The sequence below is a fragment of the Hemibagrus wyckioides genome, linkage group LG08 (assembly GCF_019097595.1).
Source record: "Hemibagrus wyckioides isolate EC202008001 linkage group LG08, SWU_Hwy_1.0, whole genome shotgun sequence".
Classification (NCBI taxonomy): Eukaryota; Metazoa; Chordata; class Actinopteri; order Siluriformes; family Bagridae; genus Hemibagrus; species Hemibagrus wyckioides.
The window spans coordinates 14086964-14107121 of record NC_080717.1 but is presented as its reverse complement, the minus strand read 5'-3'; the positions used below and the strand labels follow the sequence as shown (position 1 = coordinate 14107121).

The 20158-nt window shown below is 40.2% G+C and overlaps 1 protein-coding gene across 6 annotated transcripts in view; it reads left to right on the top strand.

Moving 5' to 3' along the window:
- Positions 1-20158, top strand: part of ebf1a (EBF transcription factor 1a) — a 103544-nt gene that overhangs the window by 78313 nt on the left and 5073 nt on the right. For 2 of the 6 annotated variants that reach the window (XM_058397903.1, XM_058397904.1), the window contains exons 11-16: positions 7515-7603; positions 14502-14567; positions 15415-15592; positions 16259-16438; positions 17551-17745; positions 18208-18276. In XM_058397903.1, the coding sequence (XP_058253886.1) occupies positions 7515-7603; positions 14502-14567; positions 15415-15592; positions 16259-16438; positions 17551-17745; positions 18208-18275 (776 nt within the window). In that variant the 3' untranslated portion in view covers position 18276. Of the gene's footprint in view, positions 1-7514; positions 7604-14501; positions 14568-15414; positions 15593-16258; positions 16439-17550; positions 17746-18204; positions 18277-20158 lie in introns of all 6 variants that reach the window. The other 4 variants (XM_058397901.1, XM_058397902.1, XM_058397905.1 and 1 more) reach the window with 2 other exon arrangements.

Genomic DNA, 20158 nt, shown 5'->3' with positions numbered 1-20158 from the left:
ATAGAGCAGTACCAGTCATACTCCACTGTGCTTTGTAGTTTTAGAAAACAGTCATGGAGGAATTTCTGTTCTGAAATTTCTCTCACTTTGACACTGTTTCATAAAACATGTGAGTCTTCCTTTTTGTCTGGTGCCCATCTCCCAGCAGCCCCCTTGGTGTGCAGTGCAGTGTTTGGGGTGTCAGCCTGCCGTTCCTCTCCCCTGGCTCCAATTGGCACCTTGGCCATGCCCAGTTGCCAGTGGGTACTAATCATAGAGGATTGGCCGGACTGCATGGCAGCTGGCAACAGAATTACGTATGGGACATCTGGCGCCTCTAATCAACTTCTGTCAGCCAGAGGAAATGGAGACCTAATTAAATCAATGGTGCACCGATGCTGCCATGCTTGTACGCCACACGACCATGCGGAAATGTGGAGTTGTACCTGAAGAACAGCAGAGGACCACACTGGAGTGTATCAGTAGCTGTGCTCATTGTGAACACCTTTAATTGAATTTCATATACACACTACAAAAGAGCTCTGGTTACTCTGGTCGTAAGATTAATATTAAACGTATTACTTTAGAATTCAGTGGCATGTGATGGCTTCAGATGATCCAGTTGCATTATGGCACCAACTGCTGTGTCTGCTTATGAACCCGGAGACCACTCGGGTAATGGATTTCTCAAAAGCCTGCCAGATAATGGATGATGTCATTTTAGGGGTCTCAAATTCTTGGCACATGCTGGTCAATACAAGAGTTTGCAGTAAAATGGAAGCCCATATGTGCAAAGAGGGATAATTGAGCCTCAGATATAGTCCAACAAATCTTGACCAGCATTTTCCTTTTTTATTGGTTGCAGAATTTTAAGGTTTACTAATGATAAAGAAAGCACAGCGATTGTGTAAGTAGTTTCTCGACACTTCTCTCTGCAATTAGACATCCAAGGGCTCCATGCAATTATATTTATCATCAGAAACAATTAAGCCCTCTCCATCTGGGACATTACCCTTCCTGCATGGCATTCAGCAGATAAGAGGACTGAATCATTCCTCTCCTTCACTCTCCCTCACTCCATCAGCAAAAAATGCATTTCCATGTTTGGTTGCGTATTACCTTGTACAAGATTGCCACATTTGAATCATTAGTCGAAAAGGCTTTCCATCCATTTCCATGCAGTGGGAGGCAGAGTTATAACACTATCTCCCAACAGGCATGTGTGCGCTCGGCGCGACCAATAGATTGGAGGTGTTGATGAATCACTTGTGAGGTTCAGCAGGCAATTCTTCCCTGCTCAGTATGCAGGCCAGTGGGCTGAACAGCACCCATCAGGCCTGATATTAAAAAGACTCTGCTGGATCACATTAGGGGAAGTTCTCTAATTCCCTTCCAATGATGAGGACTATGGGAAGCATTATTCACTGAAACTGAGGAAGAACAAAGGTTTTGACCCAGACTAAAATGGAGCTGGACAAAAAAGTCTGGTGAAATATTTACTAGGTTTAATTGACTCTTATGTTATTGTAGATAGGATTAAAAACAATAGGATTCCAAGCAAAGGTGTTGATGGTTATCATGACAGCTATTAACACAAATATTCCTTGACTTTTATGTCAAATGTGTGTACCAGTTTAACTGACCATGAATATGCTTCTAATCATTCTGTTACCAAGGATTTGTTAGATAGCATTTGTCCAGCGTGTTTAGCCACCAGAATTTTTTTGAGATATAGTGAGTAAATGTTCAGTTTTGATAATAAGGCTCTTTAATTCAATTGACAAATGGCGCTATGCTCCTTGATCAATGGAAACCATTCCTAGTAAATTGCTGATGCTTGACATGTGAAAATTGTCACCATAAAGACATAGTGAAATTGGTTTGCTTTACAGCATAAAGTCGTCAGTGGGCCATTTCACACAAATGTATTTGCCTTACAGCAGCCACTACTCAGGATCAAGGAAAACAAGTCATCCATTTTATGTCCACAGGTTCCTCATATATGCTTTCCCCTTTCTTAAAGCCATACCTTATTTAGTTTGTCGGCTTTTCCAAACAAACACAATCACTGGTTTTATGGAAAAATGGATAAAAATGAGATTGTAAGATATTGATCCCAGTGTGGGGTGGGTTGGGAAAAACAGGCCTCATCTATATAGGGAGAAAAATGAAGCAATAATTCAGGCAGGCATCGAACACACTGCCACTGAGCCTATTGATTCCCATCCACAGCGTATGAGATCACACCTGAGAGAGAGCTCTGGGGAAAAGAGAGAGAGAGAAAAGAGATAACATTACCACCCTGACATTAACAGCTCTGTACAAAGCCCACAAGTGCCTGTTAAAAGGTTCCGCTAAAGACCAATTACCCAGCATGCCTCTCTGTTCTGTCAATCAGGGATACAGCTGGATACTAGGTCTGGTCACCTGACTCAATTCACCACCAACAAGTCAGAGCAAGTGGCTAGTCTAAGAACTACACTGTTGCAAAGGTTGTATGAAGAAGCCATTCGTTTTAGCCATGGCTAATGTCTCTGAGAGTTCTGTGAATTAGTGTGATTTTAATCAAAGTTTAATGCTTTGACTGGCCAGTCCTGACAGATCTATTCAGATTATCTTTTATCTTTAGGTTGAGTATCTCTTCCCCTGCCAATCTACCCCTGCAGGCCTCTCGTAATTATTGTGAAATATGAAGCGATCTGGCTGTGCCTTCATGAAATTTCGATGAGCATTGATCTGTGTGATTGCACACAATCCTTCAAGCAGTGATTCTTGTTCATTTATATATTTATTGTTCATATGTTTCCACCATTCTTATTCCAAAACCGGCCATCTTGGACAGTCAATAGCTCTCTCCCTTTGGTCCAAGGAATCAACTTTGTCCCTCACCACTTTGTCAGGTCAAGTGGCAGTAAATTTAATTTGCAGATTATCAAGACACCAGCACCAGTAAGCAGCTTTATATTTGCTTATATTGATTACATTGTGTAAACATAATGAGGCAGTATAGTATGCCCAGGATATTCTTTTCTATATTGATTCAGAATATTTGGTTTCAATGTTAGAGTTATTATTTATGACATCACACATAATCTTATTATCCCCACCCTGACGAGTGAAACCAGAGAAGGGAGACTTATACTGCAATGAAAGCAAGTCTCTGTATATTGGTGAATATCCAATATCTCCAATATTTGTTATTTTGGTCCACAGTCTGTATAGTGAGCTTAGAGGAATATGTACACTACGTATTTCAAGTTCCTCAGCCGAATGTATGAAAATAAACAAGGGCACAGATGAAGGATGCTGTTCTCCAGTGTTGTTTGGGGAAAAGTGTAGAAATACAGAGGAACCGGAAACAACCAGACTCCAGAGTGTGGTTTCTCCAGCTGGACTATTGCTATGCTCTATATGGATGTTGGCTTTGTTTGGGTTTCATAAATATCATATCCTGTTTTCATTGCTTGTCAACATTTTTGACCCTTTTTTAGAATATTGTTGACTTTCTTAATGAAGTGTCTCATCACTATTATGCTGGGTGTGAAAGTACAGTGTAGTGTTGCCAAATGAGGAACACAGTATTCCTCTTCTTTTCTTTTACCATTCAATACATGCTCAAGCTATTTCTCTGCTCTCTCTCCCTTCCCCTCTCTCCTCCCTCTCTCCTCCTTTCAGTGAGATTGCATTATCAGCCTGGCTGGTGAGGAGATTGTACAGAATGTGGAAATCAATAGCAATGAGGGGGAGTAAACATGTGAAGATGTCTGAGAGGGCAGTAGAGTACAGTTTAGAGATCTCCACCATCCATCTATATATCAGCACATTAAAACACCTCCTTCAGTAGTGCTGGTGCCCTGTCTCATTATATTGTCTTAAAGGAGATGTATCTACACTTAGTACTGAGTCTCACACACTTTGCATTTACCAACTATCACTTCATTACCTAATCTATCTCTGGAGATCTCAGCCTCTACAAATCCCAGGCTAGCTCTTTTCTACAGGTTTTATACACATTTGAAAGGCTAAGCAAACTAGCCATGGTCTTAATAAATATTGCAGCATGTTAGTTTAGGCTGATGTGAATTCTACATGCCTTTTTCTAGTACAGTAGTCCCTTTGTACCGTAACCCTGTTCTAAACACACAACTGAGCCATTCTCTCTCTTCATCCAGCATTATACATTTATTCATCCATTCCTGCTATCCGCTAACCCCCATTCAGTGTTTGATCCACCCATGGCCTGCCACATTCTGATTCCTGGACCACACTTCCTAATCCTTGACTTGAACCTCTCGCAGGCTTAATTACAGGAAGTCTATTTAGATATGATGTATTATCAGCCTTAGGGTGGCTTTGCATCATTCTGTCACATTCGGCTGTTTTTGTTTTTCTTTCCCTGGACGATAGCTATGCTCTGTTCTCCATCATGGGACCTGGATTGTTTTAACAGTTTTTGTTCGGCAACTTTTGTAAACACTCAGTCAGTCATGAGGCCGGGCAAGCAGCTGTGGGACTAAGCGGTGTCATGATTCATTTCACATTTCTTAATGCTGGGGTTCAATCAGGAAGCTATTCAGATGTGCAATTTGTCATAAACTCTGAACACTGTTAGGTGTTGTTAGCCACATTTATTGCATTGTAATTAAAAAGGTTATGGCTCCATATGAACATAAGCTCATATGAACATAAGCTGCTCTCCTGTAGAGTTTTGTTCCAAACCTAATCCAGCACTTCTTGATCTAGTAAGCTAATGAAGTTGTTGATTATCTGTATCAGGTGTGTTGAATTTGGATTCAGACTCCTACAGCTATCTAGGAGCAGGAACGTAGACACTTGATCTAGGCTGAGAGCCGTTTGTTCACTCCACTTTAATACCCATTAAGTGCTAGCTCCCACCTGCTGCTTGGAGCTCTTCCTGCACAGTAATGAGGAGTGATGATCAGGATTCAGACTACACTCCACTGCATGGAAAAGCTGCCCTCAGTCTGTCCTTACAGCTGTGGAGGTTGCAGAGAGCTGAGTACGCTCCCTCAGGAAATGACCAGAAGGGTGGCCTATGGGGCAAACAGAAGGGTGGCCAGGGGAGTCAAGACAGAGACACACTGCTTTCTACAAATTCACTCTGTCTTGCTCTGTTCTTCATCTGAACAATCTAACGCTGGCTAAATAGTCCACACATTGCTATTAATGCTTCAACTTCAGACACAATCAGATTGAGAGCCAAAGTAAGCTAAAGCTGGCTAAAGAACGCCAGAAAAACATAAGAATGTAACAGCGTAATGAAGCTTTGTTCTGATATGCCAGTTACTTAAACTTCATTTTATTTATCACAGTTTTCCAATATTCATTTGAAATTAGTGGTCCATCTATTAAGCTGTTATAATATGTAACATTTGCACCCACAGATCCACCTTATTCAGTATCTACATAGTCCCCTAACTGCCTCTGTTAAGCGCACATTACCATGTGTTTAAACTGAATGAGAAAACACCAGACTGCTGCTCTGTCATGTTGACAACTTTTTTATTAAGTGCTTTCAATAAGACCCATCAGCAGGAAGCCAAAAAGAAAGAGAGAAACATTTTCAGAGATTTTGTAACAGCAGATGCTACAGCAGAGATATTATGGTTGTCTAAATGGTTACTATTCAGATTTTGTCACTTTACTAAGTGATACATGCAGTGTTCACAGTGAATTGATGACCTGTATGATTGAGTGATAAACTCCAGTAAAAAATTTTTGCAAGGGTGAGTGTGGTTGGTCTTTAGCTTCTCTTACAACTTTTCTTACCCATACCTATAAATTTTGCACTCAATTGTGTTGGACTCTCTCTCTCTCTCTCTCTCACTCACTCATTAAACAAGGGGACTCTGTGTGTTGGATCTGCATTTAGCAGCACAATAGGAAAACACAAGCAAGCGGCTGATCGGGGAGAAAGGCCTATTGTGCCAGTGCAGAAGTAGCTCTCAGTCCAGGGAGGTTAGAAAAACAGTGCATCGAGGCCCGTGTGGTCTGACCGAGCAGGATGTTTGGTTCTATCGCCCAGATCATGTTTCTTTTTAAATATTGCCTTATTGCTGTGTTCTCAGCAAGAGTCCCTTAAACTGTTCCTATATCTATGTGGACTGGAATCTTGTAATACTGAAGTGTTGCCCCACAGAAATCACAACGTTAAATGAATTACTGGACCTACAAATATTTTCACAGATTAACATTGCTTATGTATTAAGCAGGAGTGAGATTTATTAGGAGCATGGCAAAAATTATTTACTAGACTGTGTGGAGGAGAATATAGTAGTTGTTGGAAGGCATTCACTTGCTATCTATGAGCTAAGAGTCCAAAATGTGAGTAATTATGTTTCTTCTTGTTTCTGTCCATATAAAAAAATCCACACATTTAAATTGATGCAGAATTTTCCAGAAACTATGTTTTGTCATAAAAGTTACTTCAGTGTAAGAAACTAGTAGGCAGTCTTTCATACATATAGAAAACAGAATTTGTTTTATGTTTTAAATATAGTTACTAACCAAGTACTAGTCAAGTACTAGCCTTACTAACTCAAAAAGTCAAACTGCATTGATTTAGTTGGTAGCTGAGCAAATCAAAGAGTCATTTTGTGATTTGTAATGAGTACTTGAACAGAATCAATTTAATGATAATAAGGCTATAGACTTTTATAGAAATACAATGGAGTAATACAAGCAAACATTTTTAGTTATGCTCAGGTAAAGCACAAATCTAACCTTAAATCTGTTACTTCTTTCTTAACACATTGTTATGTATGGTAACAAATCACAATTATATACAGTACGTATATAAGGAAATATAAGAATATGAAAAGAAGGACTGGTAACAGTCGGTTAGTGTTAGAATTCAGTGCAGGCAAAAGATTGGGTAAATCTTTGGGTAAAAAAGGCAAAAGAATGCTCCCCCAAGGATACACCTATGACAAAAACATGAGTGTGTGGGTTTTTTTTTTTTTTTCGTTTTTTGTAGCAACTTATAAATAGCGCATGCTATAATGACAGGTTGCAGTTAGTCAGTCATACTGAACATAATCAAAAGGTTTTTTAAAAATCCTAAGATTTCTTAATGGCTGCAAATCTGTCATAGTAGAGCATCAGCAGAGATGTGTGTGTTCAGTTATCCTAAACAGCATGCGCACATTTTTACATAACCTCCATGGGAGGGCTTCATTTGCGAAGGCTGATGTCTGATATAGAATGCTGTGTGTGAGCTGATGCAGAGGGAGCAGAATGAACTGTTAGAAGGCGTACACATTGATTCCTGGAGTCCTGTTTTATTCATAAACTGCTGCCTGGCAGCCCTTGCTGTATTTCTGCTTGGTTGTTTGGGACCATTCCTCAGCTGACATTGTATTTACAGTTTTGACATATTTGATTTCTCTACATGTTTATTTTGGGCGGTAGAAATGTAAAGATCATTCACTGTTTTCAATCAGCACTGCATAAAAGATAATTAATGGAGGTGGTTGTAAGATTTTAGGTCACACTGTTTTGTGTTTCCTCCTCAGCACTGAATGAGCCCACCATTGACTATGGCTTCCAGCGGTTACAGAAGGTCATCCCCAGACATCCAGGTGATCCTGAACGCTTGCCAAAGGTCAGTTCCAGTGTCTCACTCAATACTTCATCTAATTTTTAGTATTCTACTACATTAACTTACACTGTTCCACCTTCCACTGTGATCAGGTTCTTATTAACCTAGTTGCAAGGCCACTGAGTTTCCATAATGTTCAGACAAGACCATCTTTCCACCTTTCTCTAACCTTTATTGCCTCCTAATAAGCTGCTTATATGATTGTAACATTGTGTCCATTAAAAAAAAGTACTCAAGTCAGGCCAGATTTATTCATACAACTGGAGAGATCCAGTCCCAGCAAAAAAGTAAAAAAGGGGTCTGTTTACTTCCTCTTGCATTCTCATGCCACTTAAAGAGATGTTAATGAATCCTTTGGGAGTGGTAAATAAACAGTACTTTATCTTCTACACGTTCTATACCCCTGAGCCCTGTGTGAGCTGCAGCACTTAATAGACTAAAAAAGAGTAATTATTGCTGGCTGGTCATGCTCTTTTGCAGTCAGTCCGGGTTTGACCTTGTACTGTTATATAAGTCCTCCCTATATTAGAAGTGGGCTATTGGTATTCATTGTCCCAGAGCCACTGCATCCATTATACCTGTAATGTGACTGAGGTCAGCGCACAGTACATCAATCCAAAACCCTGGTTTAGGATGGAACTTTTTTCACTTGGCTCAGACAATGCAAGAAAAGTAGATACAAAGTGTTCAGGGGACATTTAGGGGATGGATTCCAATTAAAAATTAAAGAATTTCTGCTGCTGTTAATGAAGTAAATGATCTTTTACTGCATTCTTTCCTCAAGCATGTTACAGAATTTTATGTTATGTTATGTTATGTTATGTTATGTTATGTTATGTTATGTTATGTTATGTTATGTTATGTTATGTTATGTTATGTTATGTTGGATAGTTTGTGTAGTGCTGCTCTCTCCTTGGATATCTCGCTCTCATTTGCCATTCCCCAGCTGGCTTAGAGAGGACAGATGTACAGGCCACTGTTACTGTGGCTAAATAGGGCTGTTGTCTTTGATCACTATCCCTAATTTACCACATGGACATTGACAGAATACCTTCCACACACACACACACACACACAGACACACACACACACACACACACACACACACATATCCATAAACACCCATACCACCACCTTTTAAACTTACTAACTCTTCAGAATAGACTTTCAAGTTGAAACCTTTTACTGAGGCTAAATTCGTTTCTATGCTTAATCTAAGAAAGGAGTCATGATCATTCTTTCTGTCTGTCATGTTAACAGCAGTCTGGATCATTTCTTACAGACTGACACACTGTGCTGTTCACGTATGATCTGTGTGGTTTTAACCTTGGCTTGGCCTGGGCTCATTTCACTGGGCCTGTGATGAATTTGAATGTATTAGTTGGGTCCCAGGTGGGGTGAGCCATCACACCTTTCCCACTGTGTTCATCAAGAGGGGAGCGGGTCAGAAAAACTGCCTTTGCTCCTCCCTGGAGAACCGTCTTAACGGCATGCCATATTTTTAACAGACTCCCTTGCAGTTGTAATGAATATGGTTGGACAGCCACCAAGCAATGAGCAGCTGTGCACCTGCAGCACAGGCACATGAGAATGAGATGAGTAGGAAAAAAATACCCAACTGCCTTCCACTGCTCGACCACTATTAAGTCAGGTGTTGGGGAAGTCCCAGAGGATGCGGGTTTCTATGTTAGCTTGATTATATATAATTGTTGTAGGTATGTGTAACCAGTAGCACGTTTAAGTAAGAGCACAAGAGAAGTTTGTGCATGTTAAGTTAAGCATTATTTGAGTTATGGCTCTTTATAAGCTTTTACAGAAGGGTAAGAGAGAAAGAAGGTTGGATGGTGGGGGAGGATAGGGAGGATGGGGAGGCGGCAAAGAGAGAGAGGGTCACCAAGGGAGAGCAGCAGGGAGAGAAAGAAAGGGATCCGGGTGATCCATCATGGTGAAGTCAGCTGTCCTGGGCTGCCTTCACCTGGGTCATGCGATCGAAGCCACTGCCGCCCACACTTTATTATTGCTCAGCCAACAGTAATTGAGTCACCACAAGGGGGAAGAAGCAGCTGGAGTAGGAGAGCGTGAGTGGAGAGAGAGGGGGAATAGAAGTGCTAGCATACAGAGGAAGCTAAATGAGAAATCATTTCTCTGCATGGCTCTACATGTCTGGTAAATTGTGGTGACAGGGTTGATGTGTGCAGATGGATTTTACCCTCAATTTCTCTGAGTAGTGGAGGTTTTAATCCTCTACTTCTGTCTATGTCTCTCTCCCGCTCTCTCGCTCTCTCGCTCAGTTTGTCCTCTGCTCCCTCTAACACTCCCAGCCAGATATTAACAGCGTCGGCCGCTGGGCCCGGCTGCTCATTTCTGCACTATCGATTTTGCCCTTTATTGAGGTAATAACAGTTTGTTGACGGCACTTCTCTCAACCGCTGGACTAAATCACAGGTGAGGGGCAAGCAGGGAACAAGGCAGTCTAACTTGTCTCCCTCAATTCTTTGGCAAATCTGTGGACATGTTAGGCAAGCCCTTAAAAATACAGGTACAAGTCGTCTCAGCTTAAGTACTGCTCTTTTTTTTCTATACATTTCATAAGCTCAGGTCTACACAGGATGTAAGCTTAAGAAATCAGTTTTATTTCCAATTAAGCTTTAATAAGTAGTATAGCACAATAACATGAGCACACTCAGATAGTTGAATTGTTTAATTTAGCATTATTTTTAATATTAGACAACAGCGTTCAGCCAGATCAAAGTTGTAGCATGTAATCAGGAATTGTGTGCATATTAAAAAGAACGAAAGAGAGACAGTTATTTGAAAGAACAGACCCTAATTGCTCAGTGAGCATTCGTGTCTGGATCCAGAGACACAGCTCCGGTCGATGAGTTTGGCTGGGGTCCAGTGTGGCCAGTCTGTGGATCGTTCCTTCCCTCTCCCTCTCTCCAGTCAGTGTTTGTTCCTCCCATTTTCCCTGTCACTTCACATCCACCTGATCCCCTCTTGGCCACCTCTAAAGGGCCTAGGATTCAATCTGTGCTCTGATGAAACAGTCCACACCACTGGGGAGCAGTGAGCAGTGTTTTCCTTCATCATGCTTCAATGGAGAATCAAGACAAATACTGCACTGGGTCTGAATGTGCATGCTTATACTATTTCAAATCAACTGACTATTAAAATGTGTAGATGCTAATATACAAGTGTCATTAAATAAATATTTGAAATATGCAATTATGTTTCTGTTTGAGTCAGTAGATTGCATTTCTGCATGTTTGGTGGATACAGTTGTCGCTTGCTTGCTGTTCAGATGCAGGCCGACAGGTTGCTATTGACTTTCAAAAAGTAACCTTTCAAGTCTGTAGAGACAGAATATGAATTATGCAAGGGAGCTGTATAGTTAAAGAGTAAAGGGACTGATATTTCTGATGGACAGAAATTGACAGGTTGAAGACATGAGAAAGGAAAGAGTAGGCCAGAACTATTATATAATGCTGCAATTACTTTCTAGAGCATTTTTCTTCACATTGGTAAAATCAATAGGATTAAAAGGATCACGTCTAGAAAAAGGGGACACAATGGCTTAGTGGTTAACACGTTTCCCTTGAACCAACGAGACGGGGGTTACTTTCACTCTACAAGTGTGGAGTTTGCATGTTCTTCCTGTGTTTCAGGGGTTTACTATGGGTACTCTGCTTTTCAAAGACTGGTGCTTTAGGGCGAATGGGTTGAGTAAATTGTCTGTGGGGTGTGAGTGTGTGTGTGTATATGTGTGTGAATGTGCCCTGTGATGGTTTGGCACTCCATCCAGGGGGTCCCAGACCTGGAGTCTCTTGGGGTAGGCTTCAAGCTACCTGAGATCCTGATTCAGAAAGTAAATGGATGGAACTCATAATGTGCAATACTCATAAACCTTTATAAAATAACCTTCTTCCCTTACCTAGTTATGCTGCATCTTTAGATTTATTTATATTTTTACATGGAGTTATTGAAAAGCTAAATATTTTTTTATGAAGCAGTAGGAATGGCCGCACAAAATCAGTTCATTTAAGAAATGAAAAAAAAAAGATCTAACCTTTGGAAGGTAGCAAACTATGAAGACATTTCGTTTTTGCAACTAAGAATTAGGCAGCAAAATATACTGTTCCTAATTGCTTTCATATATCATAGTGTGATGATTCAGGACAATTTAAAACAGTGTCATCCCACATTACCATGACTAGAGTATAAGCTACACTGTCACGATGGGATCAGGCTTTTTAATTCTTTTAGTTTATCATATATAAAACTTCACATGATTCTCTAAATAAGTGCTTATTGTAACTGCTACATATTTATGTTATGTGAATAGCAGTGACTAAGATAAACTGAAAGTCTGTTTATTGTCTCTTTAAGGAACAGCTAACTATATGAGAGGTCTTATTCATCAGAAGGTGTTGCAGCTCTGGTGGTGGTAAACAGGTTGATATAACACCATTCTGGTCAAGATTTCAAGATAGCTTTTATATTCCCAGGCAAACAAAATCTGTATCCATAACAGCACCTTGTTAGCATGCTATGTTTCTAAATGCTGCCAAAATAAAACTGGTATTTGAATATTTGTCTATTTCTTTTAGTTGAGTTTTGAAGTATTTGTGTTAATTACTTGTAATGTTCTGTTTTACATGCAGTACAGATTTAATCTAGTGTAATTTATCCACTAGACCCTGTGTTTGATGCTTTTGCTTAAACAGGACGTTAGAAAATGCTAAAATTGCAAGTGCTGGATTGAATTTGTTTTTTTTTTTACAGGCCTGTCTCCCTTGTAAAAATACAGATGGTGATGCTTTAATATTCCTGATACGATCTGGTCATTATTTCATGTTTTCAGCAATACCTTCTCTGTTGGGCATATATCTTATTACAAGCCATCATCATTTTACACACAGGAACAGATTTGATGTCCAGAGTGCAGTAATGTGTAGGTTGGCCTTAGTTCCGAGGCTGAGCTTCATATCATGCATTACCAAAATACAATGCCCGAGGGTTGTTTACCTACTATACTGTGTGTGTGTGTGTGTGTGTGTGTGAACAGTAGCTTACATGGTACAGACACAAAAGAAAAAAAAACTTTTTTTATAGCTACAAGGATCTCAGTCATAGTTCTGGATTGAAGTTTTATAACTGTGGGTGTTTCTTGCTTCAGCATGGCTAGAGAGATGAGTGCAGAGCAGGAAGTAGGGCATCGTCAGGATAATGATGGCTCTGACTGATAGGCAGGCACGCAGACACGCAGATCTAGGATCAGGTTTCTTTCCTGTTTACCGCTCTCGGCTCTCAACTCTCAGCCCTTACTGGAAACCCTTCTGCTCACCCAGGAAATGGGCTCTGCTTCCAGACACAGGGCCACCACATACAGCCCACTGTTAATAGCATTTATTTGTTTATCTGGGCCAACTTTTGGCTTCTTCCTTATTGGATTTGGACTCTCAACAGATCCCCTCACCCAATATTGTAATGATGGAAAATGGATACAATCCCGTTACAAGTCAGCAAGAAAGGGAGAGGGTAAGAGGAAAGGAGATAGGTACATACTGTAGGAAAAGAAGTAGGATGGATAGCACAGTCTGGATGCAGCAGGGGATCCAGCTGTGGCTTAATGCCTCCCATCCCTTATGTTCTTCTCCTTTCCTGGGAAAGCACTGCCATAGAGAGTGTAGCAAATCTAGAGAGAAAAGCAGGCTACCAAGGCGGGCATCCATACAAAAGCAGCACTTTAGGCCTCCCCAGGCCCCCTGCTCCTCCTTCAATCACCAGGACCAGACCCCCCCCCCGCCCAAGCATCCCTAACGAGGGGTTAACGCAGTGCCAGCACACCCATTATTGAGTGAATTTAGCACCTCGGACAGCGCACTAAAAATCTTTATTGCTTCGCTGACCCCCTCGTCATGATCGTGCCTGCATGTTGTGGGGGTGGCAGCGGAGACGGGCTCTGATTGAAAGGCAATATGTCAGCTAGCGGGCGGGCACACATGCTCGGGGGCTTGTTCACAGCGAGGGTTACACACTGAGGGTGAGAGCAATTTTCTGGTTGTCGCGCCCCAAGCACATTTCCTCAGCCCCGGCACATTAACTTTTAAAAAGGGTTCCACGGGAGCTCCAGGCGCCTACTTCGACTATGAGGGAAAAAAATGAAGAGGAGAGAGAGATGGAAGGGAGCGGGAGAAAGGAGAAAGAAAATGAATACAGAGTAAAGAACACAGTAAATAAATGTTTAATGTGTGGGAAGGTATGGTAATAAATAGGCTTCTGGTTGAGGAGCTGAGACTCAATTACCTACAAGAGAAGGGTGTTATATGCACACATCCATCCCCTCCCAGCCAATAGGGTATTTATTTACCTCTACAAGCATGCATTCATCTGTTTCACTGTGTATTTGTATACATGTATTATACATATAATAGACTGTATTAGTATTGGATGAAGAATGGAGGCTGCTCTACAGTAAGTGTGTTATGAGGTGGAGTGTATTGAATGGATGACTCATGCTCAGGGGACACACACAGCTGGGGACATGAGCATGGGAGTGCAGGCAGAAAATATATATCATCAAACATATAAGAGCCTTAATATGACATATAGAGGGTCTTATACATTATTTGTGTATATAGAGGGTCTTATACATTGATGTGTATGAAATATCCTTTTTTTTTTTACAGGCAACAGAGTATTGATCTATGTATCACACAGCCTGAGCTTAAAATTGTGTCCTTACCATTCATCTTGCCCTTTGTTCTCTGTAGTTTTATATTTATTATATTATGTATTACTAAATATTTAGTATCCTTGCTTTAGTTTTTGAATAAGGTTGACAGTTAAGAAGCAGTTAAGAAGTAGCCACTAAACATTACAACTGTTTTCTTGTCAATAGGAAGTGATTCTGAAGAGAGCAGCAGATCTTGTAGAAGCCCTGTATGGGATGCCTCACAATAATCAGGTAGGTGGCCTGCTCCCAGGAACTCACATTTGCATCATGTACCATACAAAATGCAAAAAGAAAAAAAGCAGGACAGAGCAAAATACAAAATGCAGCTGTCTTTACAAATGATGCACTTTTACAATCATGCTGAATTCGACAGAAGGATACAAGTTATGAAGACATTGTTCCAGATTGCATCGTATTTCCATGTTTCCACACCAAAGAGTCAGTACTTGCATACACATCAACATAACTCTTTGAAACTTCTCTATCGATGGTTGAAAGAGCTCCAGGGGCCTCCGCCTTGCAGAGGAGCAGTTGGCCACTCCTGCAAGGCAGGTCATCGATTGCAGGGTTGAGTGCTGAAAGTGCACGGCTGCTGAATTATTTAGATAGTGAATGGGGGTCTGCCTCTGGTCATGTCTGTCTCGGAGGAACTTCTTTCCTATACACTTCACCTTTCCCACAAATCCTCAGCCCTTGTCATTTACCATACAAATATTCTCATAAGGACTCAATTGTTGGGGTAAATTGTGAGAGCTGTATGTTCTGTGAAGCGTGCCAGATCCCCTGCTGTTTATTTGTAGTGCTTTGTGCTCATCTGACCGATAAACACAGCTTTTTAGAGCATGGGGAAGATGTCTGATAAATCTATTACTAATAATCTATTTCAGCCTATCCCACATTATCATTAGCATTAAGTCCCACAGACATACAGACATACACTATATATATATATATATATATATATATATATATATATATATATATAAAGATTAGGTATTGGTGCAGCTTGTTCCTTTTCAGTTTAACCTTGATGTCAATGTTTGTGATCATCTCTAACATAACGTTGTGCCCATGACAGGAGATCATTCTGAAGAGGGCAGCTGACATCGCTGAGGCACTCTACAATGTACCACGTACCCATAACCAGCTCTCCGGTCTGGCAAACAGCTCTGTGCACACTGGCATGATGGGCGTCAACTCTTTCCACGGCCAGCTTGCTGTCAACGTCTCTGAATCCACACAGGGAGCCAATCAGGGTAAGAGGAGCCTCCTACAGTCTTCTCTCTATTTAGCAGCCAAAGGAAGATTTGAGACAGAAACATGCACAGGAACATTAAGCTGTATGTAACCAGAAGGAAAAGCGAGCCTTGTGCTCTGCTCTCAGAATTTGTCGGCTCCCTTTGCTCCCTCCATGACAGTGAGTGATTTGTGTTAAGTCAGCGGTAATCTATCAGGCGTAGGATGAAAGTGTTGCGAGCAGAGTCACGATGTGTGCTGCCTTTTGTAGCAGACAGCAGGGGACTCCTGGAGCAAGAACTTCCTGCTGCTTTCACCCATGTCAGTGTATAATGCATTGAAGTATATTTATAGTCCATGTCCCCCTTTTCCTCCTAACCTCCTCCCACACTCCTTACACGATTTTTATTGGTCTTGACCTTTTTATTGACAGAATTGGGGGAAATATAGACTCTGAAAAATTATACAGCAGTTTGAGAGAACACAGGGCTCTGTGACGGAAATTTAGAGGAATCTGTAAGAATCTAGGTTTTGTGCACATGAAGATTTGAGACAGAATACGATATGTTTCTGTTACCAAATCGACAACTGACTATGTATTTAAGTATAGATGTATAGAAATGCATTTGTATATATACCCTCTTTAACCATTTAATCATATTTGTGTGTGTGTGTGTGTGTTTCAGGTTTCAGTCGGAACACAAGTAGTGTGTCTCCTCATGGTTATGTGCCCAGCACTACGCCCCAGCAGAGCAGCTACAGTACCGTGAGCACAAGTATGAATGGATATGGTAACAGTGGCATGACCACACTTGGCGGGTCACCCAACTTCTTAAATGGCTCAGCTGCCAATTCCCCCTATGCCAGTAAGTACACCCCACTTCTCTTTTTATCTTTTATTCACCTTTATACATTTTCAAGTTCATTCCTACATGCAGTATGTACACAATGTTCAGATTGCTTTGATCACTGAGCCTCCAAGCAAAAGAACTGATCAGAATATCATATTTCTGTAGCTGTGGTTATACACAGGACATTTCTGGTGTGTGTAATAGAAACCTTTGTTACTTTGTTACTGGAGGCCACTTAACCCTGCTCGACGACAGGACATTAACTATGAAGCCTTTTACATCGTGGTGTGAAACAAACAGTAATGCTCTAATGGTGAAATCCTCAGACCCATTAGACACAGCTGTGATAAAGCAACAGACAAAGCTATTACTCTGTGCATGTGTCTATAAGAGCAGAGATAAATGTACACCCTTCCTTTTCTGGAACACACTCGACCATAATGTCCAGTCATTCGTATAACACCAATCTTCTACCTTGGCTTCTAAATTAAAGAGTCTTAATTAAATCAATAAACTAATTGCAGGAGAAGCAATTCAATTTAGAAGCTTTGATTCGGACATGTTAACAAGTATTTTAACAGGCTCGGTGACTCTGCACAGACGCTTTCAATCAATGCTAGAGGGCAGACTTCAGAGGCTCCAATTTTCATTAATTGATTAGTAGGGCCTTCATAAACGGATTATGACATTATCAAGAGACTTTACTTGGGAAAGGGTCATAAAATTTTAAGGGTAGTATGGTAACAACAATAAAGGTGGAAGATCATTTCAGAGGCAGTTGAAGTAAACCTGTGATTGTAAAAGCATTGAAGGAGAAAATGCTCTTAGTGTATTATAAGGAGGAGGAGCAAATAGTGATGGGCCAGAGGAGGTGCCTGGGTTATATGTCATGTCTGTTCAAGGCATTTGATCTTCAAAGTTAGTGTTTTTTCACCACTGATTGTCCAAGAAGGAAATACATTAAACAAATTAAGTCTTGTAACAACTAGGTGTATGTAACAGGGCCATATGATTATTTTCCTGACTTCAGTCTATATGCCACACTGTTTTAATAATGTAGGCATGATAAGGTTCTTACACATCCACTCATTTATTTTCCTCTATACTTCCTTCATTTATCCTTTCAGTTGTGCCCTCCAGTCCCACCATGGCCTCCTCCACCAGCCTGCCCTCAAACTGCAGCAGCTCCTCAGGCATATTCTCTTTCTCGCCGGCCAACATGGTGTCAGCTGTTAAACAGAAGAGTGCTTTTGCCCCAGTGGTGCGTCCCCAGGCCTCGCCACCTCCGACTTGCACCAGTGCCAATGGCAACGGTCTCCAAGGTGAGGGCAGTGCCAGGCTCTGCAAAACACAGCATAACATGAAAATATAGATCAAAGCTTTGCATTTAGACTCTTTAATCCTTCACCATATGCTTGTCTCCAATTTTTAATAAACATGATCTGAAATTTTAATAATAAAAAAACGAAACATTATTATTATTATTATTATTATTATTATTATTATAAAATAGTTATATGTTATAAAATGAAGTGATATTGACATATATTTTCACCCTATTGATCATTTCCCTTTCAACTCTGATTGTACAACATTTGTATAGCCTGCTGTGTAACTTGTGTATATACGACATTACTATTGTCCTGTACTAACCTTCTGATCTGTGGCTCTTGATTTTAATCTCTCTCTTTCTACCTCCCAACAAATTAAATATAACACTGTTCTTTTTCCCCTTTTTTTCCCGACTCCATCCTTTCTGTGACCCTTCTCCGTGCCTCCAGTAGATCAGTCTTTTGTGGACTCTAGCAAGTATTCCACAGCCAGCTCCCTGCAGGGACTGGCCTTCTCCTGAAGTATGTGACATCTCTACCTCCCTCTGTCTTTCCCTCTCTCAGTCCATTAACCTGCTTGTCATTTCAGCCTTCTTCACATACTCCTCTTCATCTCTGCCTATGCCTCTCTCCTCCGCTTGGTCGCTACACTGTCCATTACTGAGAGCATGCCATGTGTGTTTCATTTCCTGCCTGACTTCCTGTTTCCTGTTTTTTGCCCCTTTCTACAGTTTCAGTAGTGCTGCTTGCTAATCCTGCTTGTTGTTTTTATATAGTCTTAGATTTTATGATATTAGTGTTGTATAGCTAGTGTAAATCTCAGAGATACTGGATTCACTGTACACTCTGGCCTAATTTCTCTCCCAAATAATGAACACTATTTAATATGTGAATTTGGATAAATGATGTACACTGTTAACAGGTGTGTCATAGATATTTACAAAAATAATAGTTGAATGACATAAATAAGGGAAAGCACAATTTAAATGAAATTTTTTGTGTGCTTTTTTCAGTAATTTGATCTCAATAGCTACATGGGGTACTGATCTCAAAAAGCCTCCTGGAGCAAAAACTGAAAACCGAAACTCATAACACAGATTAAAGGTGATAGGATATGTCCAAAAAAGATCCTGCTCCAAATAAACAATTGTAAAACGTGTAGTGTGCATTGTGTTACACAGAGTGACTCGTAACAGTGGGCTAGCACAGCTTTGCCCCACCTGTCATTCAATGTTAAAAAAGTAATATACGTTTATTTTTGGCATCCACATCGTCTTCTAACAAACATTGTAAAGAGTATTAGTTTGGATTTTTGTGAAACTGAGTGCAACAGCACCACCAGTGGTCAGAACACAGAATGATATACTAATGCAAGACTGCAGGTGACTGTAACAAGGCCCATGCTGTAGACTCATGCAGCCAATCAGTAACAGTCATGTGACCTGATTACATAGATTTACATGCACCATATTTTTAATCTCTATATAAGCTAATATCTTTCAGCCTGGTTTTCTATTACACATCACCGTGCTATGTACTCACAGTGTAATGAATGTGAACTATATGGATTATTATTTCAAGTTTTGAGTTTATTGTCATATGCCTAAAGAGTACTTTATGCAATGCAATTCTTGTGCTATATTTGTACACTTTGATCCAGACACAGTCAAAAAGACACAGGCAAAAAGGATAAGCAGCTCTTATATAGTACAATACGGAGCTATATTAAGCAAGTAATAGCACACTGTAGATGATGCAGGCAGTCTTAAAGTGGCATAGTGGGAGATATTGTACATAAAGTTCTCTAAATTATTCATCTATGCTAGCAAGTAAAACAATAAGATTTTTTTTAAACAATGTCAACATTGTATGAAGTCCAGAAGCGATAAGTATTAAGCATATAATACAAGGATTCTGATATCAGTGTAAGTGTATGTGATAAACAAATAAACTGAGGTTTATTATATAGCATCATTTTTCCACTCAGCTACGTTTGGAGAAGAAACTAAAAGTTGATATATTGATATTTTGTCTAATCAAAGAACAAATTATTCAAAGAAGCATAAGTTTAGTTTTTTTTTTCTTTTTTGGTTTGAATAAAGGAGTTTCATATGTTCTCTTTAGCATCTTGCATACTCACAGTAAGGAAACACAGTAGATTATTATGGGACCAGCCTATAGGAAACTCTGCAGACCACTATTATAGCGTATTCTGCTGTTCAGTGTCAATATTATTTACATTTACAGTATTTAACAAATGCCCTCACCTAGAGGAGCTTACAGATTATTATTATTATTATTATTATTATTATTATTATTATTATTATTAATGACACTACAGGATAGACCAGGGTTGTAAGTATGTAGCTTGTAAGATTTTGCTGGGTTTTCCCATCCATGTATG